The sequence below is a fragment of the Zea mays genome, chromosome 3, assembly GCF_902167145.1.
Source record: "Zea mays cultivar B73 chromosome 3, Zm-B73-REFERENCE-NAM-5.0, whole genome shotgun sequence".
In the NCBI taxonomy this organism is placed as follows: domain Eukaryota; kingdom Viridiplantae; phylum Streptophyta; class Magnoliopsida; order Poales; family Poaceae; genus Zea; species Zea mays.
Window position 1 is genome coordinate 126,167,840 of NC_050098.1, and position 17,583 is coordinate 126,185,422.

General features: G+C 53.6%; 2 protein-coding genes across 3 annotated transcripts; one reads left to right on the forward strand and one right to left on the reverse strand.

Annotated features, from left to right (window-relative positions):
- Positions 1 to 1,528: 1,528 nt before the first annotated feature.
- LOC109944832 (NHP2-like protein 1) lies at positions 1,529 to 6,528 on the reverse strand. 2 transcript variants are annotated; one of them, XR_002268061.2, is made up of 5 exons: positions 5,285 to 6,528; positions 5,005 to 5,138; positions 4,805 to 4,908; positions 2,915 to 3,047; positions 1,529 to 2,850 (listed from the first exon to the last, which is right to left on the reverse strand). XR_002268061.2 is itself a non-coding variant. In XM_020550292.2 (4 exons), the coding sequence occupies exons 2-4, from the start codon at positions 5,123 to 5,125 to the stop codon at positions 3,024 to 3,026; spliced, it is 249 nt and encodes an 82-aa protein (XP_020405881.1). In that variant the 5' UTR covers positions 5,126 to 5,138; positions 5,285 to 6,528; the 3' UTR covers positions 1,529 to 3,023. The 2 variants fall into 2 exon arrangements, 1 of the variants encoding a protein (XP_020405881.1); XM_020550292.2 differs by having other exon boundaries at positions 1,529 to 3,047.
- Positions 6,529 to 7,212: 684 nt separating this feature from the next.
- Positions 7,213 to 10,579, forward strand: LOC100383325 (uncharacterized). Its single transcript, NM_001175983.1, has 7 exons — positions 7,213 to 8,058; positions 8,208 to 8,756; positions 8,889 to 8,986; positions 9,092 to 9,197; positions 9,295 to 9,840; positions 9,977 to 10,109; positions 10,198 to 10,579. Exons 1-7 carry the CDS (start codon positions 7,420 to 7,422, stop codon positions 10,218 to 10,220), a joined length of 2,094 nt encoding a protein of 697 aa, NP_001169454.1. The 5' UTR covers positions 7,213 to 7,419; the 3' UTR covers positions 10,221 to 10,579.
- The last annotated feature ends 7,004 nt before the right edge of the window (positions 10,580 to 17,583 follow it).

The window sequence follows — 17,583 nt, forward strand, 5'->3', positions numbered from 1 at the left end:
GTGTCTTCATCCGCTCCCAAGTGGTGCTCCTACTCCCTTCGAGGTCTCCTCGATTGATTGTAGGCTGTGTTGGTTGGTTCTTTGAGAGTGTGGTTGGGCGAATCCTCGATTCAGGTTGCCGGTTAAAGACGGTGGTTGGTTTTGAGTTTTATTTGTCAGGTTGCACTAGTTATTGCTGCTTGCAGCAAGTTATCTTGGCTTCTTCGAAGCTAGTTATCTGAAGATTGATCTTACGTCGTGAAGATCGGGCATCGTGACACATCAGTTTCCCTATTTGAGCTTGTTTATGGACAGGAAACAATTTTTCCTGTGGAGGTAAGCCTAAATGATGTTAGGTTCGTCAGGCAGAACGATCTAACCGTCGATGATTATTATAATTCAATGATGGACAATATTGATGAAGTAACCGACAAGAGATTGATAGCTCTAGGGGAGATAGAGAAAGATAAGATCATGGTCACCAAAGCCTACGACAAGAAGATCAAGCCTAAGTCATTCTAGGTAGGAGACCCGGTGTGGAAGACCATCTTGCCACCGAGGAGCAGAGACCGGAAGTTCGGAAAATGGTCGCCAAGCTGGAAAAACCCTTACAAGATCACATGGGGTAATATCTGGTAACACCTACATGTTGCAAACATTACAAGGCGAGGACTTGCCCAAGACACTAAACGGGCGTTTCCTAAAGCAATATCATCCTATTATGCAGCAAGATGCTTAAGAGAACCGATGTGATCACATCGATTTGATTCCAACCTGCACCAGTGCTTTTGGTTCGCTCCGCTTCTCCAAAAGGTAGGGGGCATGTGTTGAACACCATTTGTGGCACTGGTCACGGCCGGACGGTCCGCGAATAGATCAAATCAGGCGGTTAAACTCTTATCTCTTCGCGTGTCTATCCCTCTAATCTCGCGGGAGCTGTTAGAGGACACCTAGAAACGGGTGTAGACCTCCCCCTTATATATTTGAAGGGATACAACCGATTTAAGAACCAACAATCGAATGATTGATGTTCTTTACCTTTTGCCCTAGGAGTATACAGTAATATAGATTTCACTCTCTAATCTTCATCTCTCTCCGGCTCTACGTCATTTAGAGCCGTCTTGGGTGGTCTGCCGATCTCAAGACAAAACTTAGGATCTCTCCTCTCCGAAGGGGTCCCTCCCGGGAGCGAGATCCAGGTGCTGTTGTTGAACTCTGTCGCCTCTGAGCACATGCGGACCGTTCGACCACTAGGCGCAGACCGTCCGACTTGTTGGGCAGAAACCCTAGTCTCTGTGCCAGGTCGCGGACCGTCCACGCTTCCGCAAAGAGCATCATCACTAGTACACATTGCAGTGATTGGCGCGCTGATCGGCGCCAACATAGAGCAATCACAAGCAACACTAGACTATTAAAGAATGGATGAATTCTTGGACCCAAAATTTATCAATGGAACAAAAGGGTAGACAGAGAGTGAGGCGGTAGGGGTTTTAAACTTTTAAACTAGATCAGGAAGCGCGCGTTGCGCGCCCTATAGTGCAGACGTTAAGGTATCAGACACCAAAAGCATAGTGAAACCAGACTTGTAAGCAGAACATTGAACATCCGAGAAACAACTGGGAAGCAGAAGGAAAGAAATGACTGGCAGGTGGCAGCAGTCAGGAGCAGTAGAGTTTACTTGAATTCTATTCTCAAAATCCTCCACTGACAATTACATCAAATTGAACTCTAGATTTAATTCAATCTCTCCAGGTGCTACCTTCCTACATGTTATTTCAAGACAAGCATAAATTTTGATCAAGTAGAAATGCATAACAGTCTGAAGCTCTATAGATAATATATATAGATATATAATGACTTCAGCCTATCTTTTGTTGTTGCTTTATGGATCCTACCTTTTGTTGTTCGTGCATTTGATTCAGTCCCCCTAGTACAGAAGTTACAATATCCCTTCAGGAAATCTACACTTAGTTCTAATACCAAATGCTCATTAACCTGCTTGGTTGACTTATAACAGCCCCCAAAATTGCTGGATTTAGTAGGACGTGGTTTCACAATTTGTTTCATCGTACGATATCTCCTTTCCAAGGTACATCTGAATCCTCAAATCTGAATCACCATATAAAACCTGGCTCGATTGCACATGTTTCTGCCGTGTTCCGGGTGACCTGAAGATCGACTTCCTTTTTCAATATTTCTATGTATGCAGGAAAGCAGCGATGACCTGTTTGCAAAGTTCGAAAATCTCAAACATAGGATTATTTGATCTATTGTTGATCTTTTGCCACGTGTCTAGGATTTGCAACCAACTTATTATTAGGTTTTCTCCCTTTCATTTCAAATATTACTGAAGGGGTAAAGAAGGCCATGTATTTAAATTGTCTCCTCATGAGGTCTGTTATCAGACCTCAAGTTTGGCTGTTGCGCTTCTTCAGGTCACTATGTTTTTTACTCAATCCTATGTGTATATTGTCGAGTAAAGCTTTAAAAAGGCAAATACGATTAACATCTTCTCATTCCTATGCAAGTTTCTGAGTACTACTTGCTACTATCCAGTTAACATTTCAGATACCATATGTTAAGCACTTAAGCTCGAGCCTTTGTGAGTCTAGTTGAGCTACAACTCAACTTAACTGACCTTCAAAGATGCTATCCCTTTCTTTTTCGAACCCTGTTTTATAATGTAGCACACACAACCCCACAAAAAAGAGAACATATGTACAGATTGTCATGTACAGAGTATTCTAGTGTATACAAAACAAAAACAGAAACTAAATGTATTATTAGAGATACAATGTTGTGAACTTGATGCTTATATTGTCAGGACAATCTACCATGATGCTCGCTGTGATTTCCATGCACACTGAGAATCTGCAGAAACTGCTGCAGTTACAAGAAATTTGTGATGCAATGAAAACTGTTCAAAAGAGCATACCAGTTATGGCCCATGATCTCAAACACTCTGGAGTAGGTCCATCCTCCACCCTTGTCAAGGAGTGAGGAGGGGGCAGCTCCAACACTCACCCTTTTCGGAGCTGATGATTTTATCTTGTATTCCCAGCACGTACCTGTAAAGCAAGCACACACATTATGAGATACCTCTCTTCTTATGCTTCAACTAAATACAAAACCAGGGGGCATGCAACATGTTTTAAGGTTAGAGAGACATATGTATGGCTTGACCCATATAGTGCCCCAGGAGCGATCTTTTCTTTTACATGTAGGGGAAAAAATAAAGCGTACATTTCCCTCCAAACAACATCAGTTGTCATTTGAAATATGCAGTTCAACTTCTTAAATTTAATTAATTAGATCAAACCGATGAAATTGGCATGTAGATTTGTCTCGGAAAACAAATGACAAAATATATTTATAACAAATATATTATAACGAAACTCAGCATCACAGTTCACATTTTAGAGGTTAATGAATGAGGATGCATACATGTTGCTCCCACTCCCAAACATAGAATCAAGAAATTTACAAAACATGGATTTGCCAATCCAGGCGGTGGTCTCGGCTGAGTGAATCAAGTTTGCACTAATTTCCTTTCTTTCATGTTGGTCTCAGGGAAGGGGAGAAAAGAGAATAAGGACATTATGAACAACTTCAACAAAATTTGCCAGAGTGAATGCAGCAGCAATGTTCTCTATCACGAAAACAGAACCTAGCCAAATTTGAGCCTATCATATCAAGACTGCAGTTGCTTATAACTTTTAGACTGCAGTTTGGGGCCCTCTAAGTAGCAGCGATCTCCTGCTACTCGGCCGCTAGTTGCAGTGTGCCCTGCAGTTGGCACAGCAGCACCATGTCTCCGAAGATAACACCTGCACTACCTTGGCATAGAGGGGGTGAATAATTTTCTGGGACATGCACAAATGTGCTTTGCCTCTCTGTCCTGCTTCACTACAAGGGCTATGTAAGTGTGTTGCACTCACCTACCCGTTGTTATATGTGTAATATATATTGCTAGTTTCCTGTTTAGCACGTTTTTCCTCAAACAAGTGCCTATTATTGATTGAAGGCTGAATTGCGACTGCGGGTTTGAATGTGATTCTTGATGATGAATGGGTTCAGTGACATTCATGTATGGCAGCATAGGCTAATTTACTAATGAATAAATTTGTTCAATGACCATTTATGTTGTCAAGTGATTCCATGCACCTAAAGAGCAAAAGGAGATTTTACACACGTGGAGTACTACCACATCCAAAGTTTGTTGAATATAAAAACATGGTGCCGTGTAGCACTGTTGCAAGGGTTAATGTGTTGACTTAATGATTTGTGGCAACCTTAGTTAATAACAAAGTGCTTCAAAATTTCAGTGGCACAATTTCAGTGCTTCAAAATTTAATATGTGCTTCCTGGTTTAATGCACTTGAGTCAATAAAAGAATCAACTTGCAAAATAACTTGCCTATTACAATTATGAAAAGATTCATATCTAGAACGAGGTGGACGAAAAAATCTAGATTAAATTTTGCTCTCTAAGTATGATAATCAGGTATATAGAGTGTCTGTGTTTGGTTAGCTTAAAAAAATTAGCAAGACAAAGATTTGGCAACCAAAAGTTGAACAAAAATATTTGCTAGAAGCCGTATGAACACCAACCAAACAAATTTATCCTAACGCAATATTAAGAGAAATAACTGAAAACAACCCTATTAAGCATTTGGCATAATCTTTTAATATAGCATTTGGGATAAAATTACAAAAGAGGACAGAGAAAAAAACAACCAACATGACATATAGATGGCGTCCAAGCTATAATCACACAGCACCATATTACAAAACAAAAGAGGAAAGCGAGAGAAAAAAATCAGTACCTTATCCTCAGCTAATAAGGGGAGGTGGAGTAGGATCTCAAGAGGCTCTGTATCCGCCGCCATCACAACAAACTCTGATATCCCCCTATTCAGGGTATTCGTCGCTGCGCGTAGACACAAAAGACACAACTTGAATAGTATAAGCCTCAGAACTAACAGATTACAGGACAGGGTACGTGCACAATGGATTGGTGCGGTACCTTCGTTCGCTCCCTTCTTGAGCTGCTTGTAGTTGGTGGAGTGCTGGATGATATCGAGGATACCCATCGTTAGCTGCGCATCAGCCAGCGGGTACGCCTTCGGGTTCACCGTGGACTCCATCGCAGGGGTAGATCTAGTAGACGGACATGGGCTTAAATACCATCAGATAGTTTTTTTTAAGTTAGAAGGTAAATAGGCATCAAATAGCCAAATAACTTGATATTAGAGTTTGAAAAATCAGTTTCGCACAGCAGGCAGGAAAGAGATGGTTGGGAATACCTGGAGGGCGTTCTTTGCCGGCGAAGTGAGGCGGCAGCGGTAGCCCTGCTGCCCTGTAGACTTATTCGGCCTGGGCTTGTGGCGGTGGTGTACTGTTTGAGTGGCAGGCTAGGGGCTGGAGTGCCGTGTGGGGGAGCCGAGAGGGGAGGCTGAGGCTGGTGGCAGTTAGGGTTACTTCGTAGTAATATATACGAGTGATGGGAGCAGCTGGCGCGACAACACGAGCTCTAGCGGCGGTCCTCCTCCGTCCGTCGGGACGACACGACCCGTGATTGAGCCCAATTTTCTAGTCTCAGATTAAGTGCAGGCTCAAGGCTTCTTCTCCAGCGTGGTCACCGCCGAGGCGAAGGGCTGGGCACTGGCGGGTGTGGGATGCAAGGCTGCCGCGCCCTCGGATGGTCGGATACAGTCGCTGTGGCGGCGGCGAAGTTTGTGGCCAGCGCGGTGCGAATGCGCCGACGAGAGACCAGGAGAGCTAGGTCGCTGAGCGGCGTAGGCGGAGGCGGCGCGGGCAGATGGGAAGCGAAGAGAGAGAGGCGGACGCAGCTCGACGCGACTCCGATGCAAACACAACAATGCTGCTGCGCATAAAACATGGACTACCAAATCCATCGACCTCCAAATCCAATAATCCCCTGGCAGATGGCACAGAATCTAACTGCAGCCCGCGTCGGGCGAAGGGAGGCGCGGCGGCCGGAGCGACGGCAAGAGGCGGCGGTACCCGGACGGCGCGGCGACGGAGGCTAGGTCTAGCGAATCCAGGGCGCGTGGCACCGACGGCTGCCCCACGAGATGCGGCGAGAGGCAGTGGCGCACGACGGGGTTGGCGGAGGTGCCTGGGTTGCCCATCGCGGCGCTACCCTCTGGAAGGCCCGGAGCAGGAACTGCCGGAATGCCGGCGGCGAGTGCGAGGGGGAAGCGGGACTGGAGGCGGGCAGAGGCGGCGTGGGAGTGAGAGGCTGGAGGGAGCGGACTCAAGAAAGCTCAACGACATTTAATGAAAAGTTCGGGTCCGTGAAAGGGGCTGTGCACCTGTGCTTTTTTTTTCTTCCACGCGGCGGCACCGTATAAGGCAGAAATCCGCCGATTGCGGAGAGGCCAGCATTCTCGCGTAACTTTTAACTAGAAGTAATACAAACGGCTAGTACAACTACAGCATGCCATACTAATAGTGCCCTAGTGCCATAGATATTTGTCACATGAGCATTTCCCGCCCAAAACCAGGACACACCACGCTGGTGTGCCGTGTTCTTGCAACCAGTATATTATTTGACCATTGGTGGCACACACCTGTATATTATTATTTCTTTTCCTAAAAGGAAAATTATTAAGCTCCCAAGTCCCAACCAGTCCCACATTAACAAACTCCCAACCAGTTCCGCAACAAAATCATCTGGAAATTTATGCAGAACACTATCTTGGCTCTGCTGCACCTGCTCTTCCTTAATCTCCTTAACTCATAGTGTTCTCATGTAGATTCTAGTAGACTTTTGTGAAAATGAAGAGCAAACTAGTGAACATGAATTATTTTTTTCTAAACTACCAGTTATACATATATGCTATGAATCATTTGCACTCACGTTTATCTTATATCACATGGAATTTTTATTCACATCTTTTGTGTTAGAGAATACCTAACTCGAAAATTCTGTCCACTGATCCTCTACCATGCATACTTTAGGCTTTAGGAAGCTACCACCAGCAGCAGCAGGAAGAGGAGGCCACGATGAAGAAAACCAGCAGAGCAGAGAAGAGTGAGAGAAGTGCACTTGCTCCCCAGCTCAAGACCAGCACAAGAAATAAAGCAAAAGGGGAGGACAGATTGAGCACCAATTAAAGGAAGGCAGCTGGAGCAACCGGCCATGGCCCATGGCCTGCCAACTCCTTCGTTGCTATCTTTAGCCGCTGCTCGCATTGCTTGTTGTGGACGCAGGGGAGGAGGCTGATCGCCCGGGGAGCCAGAGCAGAACAGAGGAGGAGAGAGAGGAGACCGACCCTCCCTCCCTGCCTCCCCTCTGTTCTTGCTCCTCCTCCTCTGTTTCCGGTCTCCCGGTCCCGGGCTGGTCCGCCGCCTCCGTGGAGCCGTAAGCAGCTGCTTGGTCCGCCGTTCCGAGGCGGCCAGCGGGGCGGCAGACATGGGGTGCGCGGCGTCGAGGCACGGGGCGGTGTCCTCTCCGCCGTACGATGTGTCGTCGTCGTGCTCCTACAACATGTCCCGCAGCGCGTCGGCGTCGGCGGACCTAGGCTCGTCGTCCGCGCTGTCGATATGGAGCCGGCCAGTGCGGCTGGAGGCGTTCGACGAGGAGGACGACGAGCGGCGGCGGCTGTCGGGGAGGGATGCGGCGGCGCGGTTGGGGAACGTCCGGCGGTGCATGGAGGGCGAGCAGGCGGCTGCCGGGTGGCCGTCGTGGCTGAGCGCGGTGGCCGCCGAGGCCGTGCACGGGTGGGTGCCGCTTCGCGCTGAGAGCTTCGAGAGGCTGGAGAAGATCGGGCAGGGCACGTACAGCAGCGTGTTCCGGGCGCGGGAGCTGGCCACGGGCCGGCTGGTGGCGCTCAAGAAGGTGCGGTTCGACAGCGTGGAGCCCGAGAGCGTGCGGTTCATGGCGCGGGAGATCCTCATCCTCCGCCGCCTCCGTGGCCACCCCAACGTTGTCGGCCTCGAGGGCATCATCACCTCCCGCTCCTCTCCCTCCATCTACCTCGTCTTCGAGTACCTCGAGCACGACCTGGCCGGCCTCAGCTCCTCCCCCGACATCACCTTCACCGAGCCCCAGGTACGTTGTTTACCTTGTCTGCATCCCGCATGCAGAAAAACATGTCAGGATTGCGATGCGCCTCATGCGCTGCGATCGTGGGACATCCAATCCAATGGCGATCGATCGTCAACCTTTGCTTCATGCGCAATGCCATGGCGTGCGTGCAGATCAAGTGCTACATGCGACAGCTGCTGGAGGGGCTGGCGCACTGCCATGCGCGCGGGGTGATGCACCGGGACATCAAGTGCGCCAACCTGCTGGTGAACAACAGCGGCGAGCTCAAGGTGGCGGACTTCGGGCTGGCGAACCTCTTCGCGCCGGCGCCGGCGGCGCCGCTCACCAGCCGGGTGGTCACGCTCTGGTACCGCCCGCCGGAGCTGCTCCTGGGCGCCACGGCGTACGAGCCCTCCGTCGACCTCTGGAGCGCCGGCTGCGTCTTCGCGGAGATGCACGCGCGCCGGCCCGTCCTGCAGGGCCGCACCGAGGTCGAGCAGATCCACAGGATCTTCAAGCTCTGTGGCTCGCCGCCCGAAGACTTCTGGCGCCGCTTGGGGCTCTCCCACGGCGCCGTCTTCCGCCCGCAGCAACCTTACCCGAGCCGCCTCCGGGACACCTTCGCCGCGTCCATGCCCGACCACACGTTCCGCCTCCTCGCCACGCTCCTCTCCCTCGACCCTGCCGGCCGTGGCACCGCCGCCGCCGCCCTCGACGCCGAGGTACCAGGATGAACTTTTTTCCGTGCGGCGCCTTCGTCGTGTGCCTGAACTGAAACTCTGTATAAGCGTCTTCTTGCTGCTCCTGATCCTGCCAAATTGCTAATCGCCATGCATTGCTGCTCCAACCATCAGTACTTCACGACGGCGCCATACGCGTGCGAGCCGGAGAGCCTGCCCAAGTACGCGCCCAACAAGGAGATGGACGCTAAGCTCCGAGAAGAATCTAGAAGGTACGCGGCTATTGCCCATCTCCTTGCTCGTTTCCTCCTTGGAGCGCTAGCTGCACTACGCCCGGCTTGTGCTGCGACGCTGAAGTGATGCCATGCCATTGCCAGGAGGAGCAACCTTCCGAGCCAAGGCGGCGAGGCGGATAAGGGTCTGTCGAGGGGGCACAAGAGCATGCGGCTGCAGGACACGAACCAGAGCCACGTGCACGCCGAGGTGCGACGCTGTCGGGGGCGGTGGGCTCACCTGCGTGTTCTGTTCAGTGTTCACCGGTGACCTGACGACGCTGCTGTGCTGTTGGTTCCACCCGCAGGAATCGCTGCCCGTTGTGGCCGAAAACGGGGTGACAATGGCGGGGAACGACGGCGACTCGCGGCTGTTCGTCGACCTGGAGCCCGTTCCGGCCATCAGCAAGCGGCACGGCGGCAGCGTCGGCGGCGACCACGCGGCGCCGTGCGCCAGGGCTAGGACCATGTCCACCAGCTTCAAGGAGCCGCCTTGTGTCGCCGAACACCTCCCTCTCTCTGGCCCCGTGCAGCTCGCGGCGTCCACCGGCTTCTCCTGGGCCAAGAAGCCCCGGCCCGACGCCACGACGGCGGCGGTAACTGTGACGATGCGGAGCGGCTCCATGGGGCCAGGGACCAACAGGAACAACAACAGCGGAGGAGGAGACGGAGCAAGAACCACCTCCGGCTCCGGCGCCACCGCCACCGCCACAGCAGCGGCGGCACCATACGAGGCGGAGAAGCAGGAGGTGATCAAGCAGTGGGCACAGGTCGCTGACGCCTTCAGCGCCTCTGAAGCTTACAACAGCAGGTTGAGGCAGACGCTTGACGCCAAGCAGCTCAAGACTGGAATGGTATCACTCTCACAGCTCACAATCACAAGCACCGCAAATCTGCAGTCCAGTGCTGTCTCCTTGATAATTTCACGCTACCGAGTACTGGATTTTGTAACTCTGATGGATAATCTCTGAATTCTATGGTTGTCTTCAGATGCACAAGGGGAAGGTGAACAGGGTGGACTTCTCAGGGCCGCTGCTGTCGCAGCCCCGGCGCATCGACGAGCTCCTGCACATCCACGAGCAGCAGATCCGGCAAGCTGGTCGCCGGCCATGGTTCATGAAAGGTGCCTACTGATCTGATCCGATGCACAAACTGGTTGAACTTCTCTGGAACTTGCATGCAAATTGCACTGGTCCCTCCCTTCGTGACAGGCACCGAGGAGGAGGAGCACTGATGGCAGAGACACGGCATGGACACAACTAAACGCCCATCAGATTTGCACGTACTTACCACAGAGCAAGAGAAGATGCTGGAAACATATCAAAGGAGTTGGACCGTGAGCTAGCTCTCCTGATGAGCAGGTGTTTTTTCAGGGCCGGGGACAGACAAACGAGTCGGCCTCATGCCATCAGGGAAGAGCTCAGATGGAAGCTGCTGTAGTGGTTTTCAGGTTTCATGCAACCAGAATTTGCTCTACGCCTCTACCTGAACTAGACAACAATGTTGTTGTTGTTGGTGTTGTATAAGATCTTTTTGTGCTCGCTTGTGATGATAATATGCATGACAAGCTCCAAAATGTGGTTTCCAATTTACACATAGCAAGAGGTTAGAAAAGCTAGTAATCGTAAACCCAAGCTTCCAAACCGACATTCGAAATCAATTTGCCACTTTCCAGAGCGTCCAAGCTTGCAAGCCGACATTAGGAATTAATTTTAGCGCTTGACTTAATGAAACCATCTCTACCCCTATTTTAAAAAAAGTGGTTATTTTGTCTTGCATTTTTTTGAAAAATAAATAATATATAGTGAATCAAATTCGTTTCTTGATCCACCTTAGGATGTTTCCATACTTCCATAACAGATGTGCTTCTGATATAAAAAAAATCAAGAACCCTTCAAGCTAAAGTATATACCCTCTTCATCCAACGTTTCCTTGGTTGTGGGTTTGTTCAAGGTGAAATGAAGAAGTTCATATGCTCTAACCGTGCTAACTGTTCTTGACGAGAGACATCTCTTTGATGTAGGCTAACTGGCTAAGCACACCATAATGTCATCCTTCGCATCTAAAGAAAGGAAGGAAAAAATATATTTGCTTCCTAATTTGCTAGCGGGGCGCGAGCAATTTAGGTCCCGTTTGGTTTGAGGGACTAAAGATTAATCTCTCCATTTTAGTCATATTTAGTCCTAAATTGTCAAACGGTAGGATTAAAACAGGGACTAAACTATTTTAGTCCCTAGTCCCTCAAGATGTGGCTAAAAGGGATTAAACCATATTAATTCCACATTTACCTCTCATTTAGTTCAATTGCACTAGTCTTCTTATGAGTCATTTAGTATATTCTTACTAATTTTAATCCCTAGAACCAAACATGTTAGGGACTAAACTTTAGTCCCCTAACTAAACTTTGATCCCTATACTAAATAAACCAAACGGGGCCGTACTATAGTAAGATACAAGTCATCAATGGCTATGGCCAAGGTAATTACCTTAATTATCATGTAGCAGTACTTGTTGGCTCATCATAAAAATCAAAGGCGGCGTCGACGCGAGCGAGGCCTCTAGAACGTATCTTTGCAGTCCACCACATCTATTTCGACCTATCAACTAATAAGACTTACACTTACTGTAAGCCATGCTAGCTCGCTATGTAATATCCACTGTGTAAGTCTTAGCTGATAGGCAAAACAGATGTGGTGGATACGCTGCGGAAGAGTGCTAGCCATGCATGGGTGCAAAACAGCAGCAGGTTATATATCTATACTACTACAACAAACTAACCACGGCCGCGGCCGGAATGGTCGATGATTACTCACCTTCGTTGCTGCCGCCTGCTGCCAAATACACGCTAGCTACATATATAGTACCATACCAGCAGCAGCTTGTAGGTAGCTAGGGGGCCATAGATCAGTGCATGCAATCGGTACCTGTTACCGGCCACCAGTGCATGCAAAGTGAGCGTGCGGAGTCTATAGATGGCCAATAAACACGATGCCCGCGAGTCTGACACGAGGTCCGCTGTTTAGACTCGATCCGAGCCCGACATGGCTCGGTTCTATGCGGGCCTGGGCCAGCCCGGCTGGGGCGGGCTCGGATAGAAAACTAGGCCCGGTGAGCTAGCCCGGTGCCCGGCACGGCCAGTTTATCTCTAAGCCCGCTAAGCCCGTTTTTTTCACTAAATCGTGCTTATCAACCCGCTTAGCCCGTTTTTCGGCCTGTTTTTTCGTGCTAAACGGCCCGACCGGTCTAGGTCCGCTGCTGGGCGGGCTCGGACAGAAAAACGAGCCCGCGGGCTTAGTCGGCCCGGCCTGGTTTTCTAACCGTGTTTGACAGGCCGGGCCCAAAACGGCCCGAACTGGGCCAGGCCGGGCGGCCCGTTTGGCCATCTCTAGCGGAGTCTCAGGCTATTCACAATGATAGTTCCATCTATATATATCGGCGTTTCGACCCCGGGGGGTCCCTGGACCGACGAGTAAAATTGTCGCTGCGTGCCCCAGTCCAGATGGGTTGGCGCGAGATGGAACACAAAGGGGGGAAGAAACCGCGGCTCGTGTTATCCTGCGCCCAAGGGGGGTGCGCTTGCAGTAGGGGTTACAAGCATTCGCGAGGGAGAGAGAGTGTGTGTGTGTGAGCCGGTTCGTCGGCCCGTCCTCCCGCACGACCACCCTCTCGTATGAGGGCCCTGGCCCTTCCTTTTATAGATGCAAGGAGAGAGTTCAGGTGTACAATGGGGGTGTAGAAATATGCTAACGTGTCCGGCAGAGAGGAGCCAGAGCCCTATGTACATGCCAACGTGGCTGTCGGAGAGGTGCTAGAGTCTTGTGTACGTGGTGTCGTGGCCGTCGGAGGAGCGTTTGAGCCCTGTAGAAGCACAACTGTCGGGGCTGCTGGGACCTTGCTGACGTCTCCTTGCTTCCGTAGGGGGCTGAGAACCACCGTCGTCATGGACGCACGCGGGGAGCCATCATCACTTGTTACCGGGGCGAGCCTGGATGGGACGCTAGTCTTGTTCCCCCGTAGCCTGACCTAGCTAGGGGTAGGGTAATGATCTACCCCCTGCGGCGTGGTCGGTCCGAGCCCAAGGTCGGGCGAGGCGGAGACTCCTCCTGAGGCCGAGGCCGGGGTCGAGCGAGGACGCAATTCCTCCCGAGGTCGAGGTTGAGGCCGGGCCCTGGGGTCGGGCGAGGCGGAGACCACCTTCCGAGGCCGAGGCGGGGGCCGAGCCCTGGGGTCGGGCGAGGCGGAGACTTCCTCCTGAGGCCGAGGCCCAAGGTCGGGCGAGGCGGAGACTTCCTGTTGCGCCTGAGGCTGGACTCAGCTGCTGTCAGCCTCACCCTGGCGGGTGGCATAGCAGTCGGAGAGGGGCGAGCGGCGCTGTTTTCCTGTCAGGTCAGTCAGCGGGAGGGCGAAGTGACTGCGGTCACTTCGACCTTGCGACTGAGGCACACGTGTTAGGATAAGGCGCCAGGCGATCCTTGCATTGAATGCGCCTGCGATACGGTCGGTTGGTGAGGTGATTTGGCCAAGGTTGCTTCACAACGAAGTCTGCCCGAGCTAGGCTTCGGGTGAGTCGAGGGTGCGCCCGTTGCTTGAGGAGGCCCTCGGGCGAGGCGTGAATTCGCCTGGGACTACAGTTCCCGCCCGAGGCTAGGCTCGGGCGAGGCGAGATCGCGTCCCTTGAGTAGACGAAGCCTTGACCTGAATTGCACCCATCAGTCTCTGCAGTTTGTGCTGATGGTGATTACCAGCCGAGTTTAGGAGTGTTGGGGGTACCCCTAATTATGGTACCCGACAGTATCCCCCGAGCATCAAAGGGAGTGTTGGTACTCGCTTGGAGGCTTTGTCGCACTTTTTTGCAAGGGGACCGACCTTTCTCGGTTATATTTTGTTCCGGTGGGTGCACGCGAGCGCACCCGCCGGGTGTAGCCCCCGAGGCCTCAGAGGAGTGGTTTGACTCCTCCGAGGTCTTAATGCCTTTCGTGATGCCTTGGCCGGTCTGGTTGTTCCCTCATGCGATCTGATCGTAGCCCGGGTGCATGGTCAGGTTCCGAGTTTTTAGGATGGTTTGTTGACGCTGTCAACGGTTTGGCCGAAGCTGGGTTTACGAGAGCAGCCCCCGAGCCTCTGCACGGAGCGAGAGGACGATCAAGGACTGACTCGACTTTTATCGTACGCCCCTTCGTCTCCTTTCTGCAAGGAGGAAGGGGGAAAGCTCCATGTTTCCCTCGGAGGGCGCCAAACATAGTGTCTCTAGTGAGTTGCTAACGGGTGATCCGAGTGGACGCCCGTGCCCCATTCGATAAGGGTCGGCTAGTGGCACAAAGGCGCGCTCCAAAAGTACCTGCAAGTGATTTGCCGGACCTGGTCCCGTTCGATAGGGTCCGAGGGCTCGATGCCTCCCTCTGATGGGATTCCGTTACAAAATCGCTCCTGCTGGTCTCGAAAATGTCCTAGGGTACCTCAGGAGCGTAGCCCGAGCCTCGGCCATGTATCAGACGTACCTAGAGTCATCCCTCGCTCTGCGTGCTCTGGGCGACTGTCGAACCCTTCCGAGGGGCCAGCCTTCGAACCCCTGATCAGTAGTGGGCGCGGAGCCCGAGTGCTCTAAGGCGGCTGTCGAACCCTTCCGAGGGGCCAGCCTTCGAACCTCTGATCAGTAATGAGCCTGAAGCCCGAGTGCTCTAGGCGGCCGTCGAACCCTTCCGAGGGGCCAGCCTTTGAACCCCTGATCAGTAGGAGGGCTCGGGGCCCGCTTCCTTCGCGGAGAAGGATCCCTTTCGAAATATCCCCTTTCCCGGTCCCTGTGGCAAGAGAGAGAAAGGGGAAGAGGAAAAGGATACGAATTTAAATGGTGTGGTGCACCGTCTTTGACGTGGTCGTCATGGCGGAGGTGAAACAACGCCTGCTTCGCCTGCCAAAGGTGTCGCTTGCCCTGCCATAGAGTTAATGCGACGGGATGGGTGGTTCGCGGGGCGGCTGTTGCGCGTGCGCGAGTCGTTCGAGGAACGGGCGTTTCACCTTCGAGTTTGAATTTCGCGGCGGATTCGGGATAAGTGTTGAACGGGTCTTGCTCGGGCCTTTATATACCTAGAAGAGGGGCCGACGGTGGTTCTTTACTCTGCTGCTCGCCTTCTGCTTTGGTTTCCGCAACCTGAGAGAATAGCCAGAGAAAAGGAAACTGCGCACCTTTTTTGCTCCGCCTCCATCCCCTTCGTTCGGCGATGGCCGACAAGGCGACCGTCGTTCCGCCGCGCGATCCGTGGCCTTTCTCCACTATCACGGTGGGCGATCTGGAGGCCCTCGTCGCCGATGGTTTGCTCCGTCCCCTCTCCGGTGACCCGCAGCCGGAGTGGATGGCCCCCGCGAGCGAGGCCGACCCGGCTCTGCCACCAGGGTATGTGGTCAGTTTTGTTTCCTTCCACGAGCGGGGGTTTGGAGTGCCAGCGAGCCGCTTCATGCGGGCGCTCCTGCACTACTACAGGGTGGAGCTGCACAACCTCAACCCCAACTCCATTGCGCAAGCGGCCATCTTCGCGGCGGTTTGCGAGGGTTTTTTGGGGATTGACCCCCACTGGGATCTGTGGATCCATCTCTTCTCCGTGGAGCTTTTTGCCTTGACGACGGGGGAAAGGAAAGTCTGCATGGCGGTGCGGGCCGGTGGCTGCACCCTCTAGTTGAGGCAGGGGCGCGCGCAGCAGTACATCCCCGCCATCCTTGTGTCTTCGAACAAGGGGTGGCAGGGCCGGTGGTTTTATCTCCGGAATGACGACGGAAGGCTCCCGTCGTTTTCTCAACGAGTGGTGACCGCCGCCGGCAGCAACTGGCGTTGGGGGGCCACGCGTGAGAAACAAGAGAATCTCTAGCCTCTTCTGGAGGCCTTACAGAGGTTACAAGATGGGGGGCTCACCGCTGCGGGGGTGGTCGCGCCATCCATCGCCGGAGGGTGCTCCCTTTGGCAGAGCGGCGGTTGCCGCTCTCGGAGATGAAGCCGGGGGTTGATTTGGAGGGCTCGCAGATGTCCTCGGCTCCTCTCTCCACCGACGACCTCCGCAGGCGGATAACGGGCACGGTAGGGAGGCTAGACGCCGACGCCCTTACCCAGCCCGTGATGCGTCCCGAGTGTGGGTACGTGTCCCTGGTGAGTGTCCGCTCCTTCTCTTATTTTGCGCTGAGTTGCCTTTGATTCTCACTGTCGGGATTTCCGTTCGTCTCTAGGGGTTGGGGTTTCACAAGCCCTCCCTACCATGGGTCCCGGAGGACGCGGTGGACCGAGCCGCGCGGAGGGTCGCCGCGGAGAAGAAAAAAGAGAAGAAGGACACGGAAAAGGCCTGGGCCCGCGAGCGGATGCGGGCTCGGGACGCCTTGGAGAAGCGCCGTCGAAGGCAGGAGAGGGACGAGCTCCTGAGGGAGCCATCGCCAGAGACGCCTGACGACGATGACGATGATGATGATGACGAGGACGACGATATGGCGGCCCGCCTTGGCCTTAGCCCGGATCTGAGGCTGGACCAGGGGTCGTCGAGCCAGCCTCCAAGTGGGCCGGCGCTGTCGGCATCTGGGGCCGGGACATCAAGGTCCCAGTCCGAAGAGTGGGGGCAGGCCGACGGGGTACTCGACCCCTTGGCCGAGGTAGTTGAGGTAACTCCGGGGAGTCAGGCCGACCCGCCTGTCCCCCAAGAGCAGTCGCCCGTGCCGGCTGTAGAGGAGGTTGACCCTCGGGTCGTCGTGACTGCGCCTGGGCGGGCCGTCCCTTCGGCGCCCCGGGCACCAGAGGCGGGAACGGCGCCAAAGCCGGTAGCGGAGCAAACCTCGGCAGTGTCTGTGGGGTCCGAGGCCCGAGGGGCCTCCCCGCAGGCACGATTGGCCTTGGTCCGGAGCGGGTAAGTATCTAAGGATACCTCTATTTTGGCTCCTTCTTCGTGTGTCCTGATCCTGCTTTATCTTTTCCTCTCAGCAAACGGAGGCATGGTTTGGCCGGTCTGGCTCCCCGGAAGGCCCTTAAGACGGCGCCGGCTTCTGCAGCCAGTGTCGCACCGTGCCACGCCATTTGGCTGGCCTCCGCACAAGACGCCCTCAAGCGGGGGGCCCAGATGGCACGAGTTGCCATGAGGCAAGCCCCCCAGGCCGACCTCTCTGTCAGGGTGACCATCGTGCCGGGGAGGCTGCTGGCATGGCCGCGGCCCTAAGCCCACCTGACGCGTTGCCGGTGCCGGCACCAGCTCCTGCCGAGGCCGTTGCTGTTTTGCCCGTGGAGCCACCCGTCGCCGCTGATGCTGGGATGGCTGAGGTGCCGCTGCTCGAGGTCGTCTCCGACCTTCCCATTCTCGGCCACAAGGAGGGGGCGGCCGCTGTTGACGAGGTCAGTGATCGGAAGCCCACCTCCTTAGCCAAGGTGGTACCCGATGCGTCGACTGCAGGGGGTCCCGACGCCTTGGAGGAGGGGTGCGCAGAACCGCGACCCGTCTTGGGGAGCGGCGACCTCATCACCGCGCGGCGCGATCCCAATGAGTGGCGTGGGCAGGCGCTCCGGTTCTGGACCCGCGGCGCCTCGAAACCCCTCTTCGTCCTTGACGATGAGCGGGAGGAGCAGTCTCGGGATG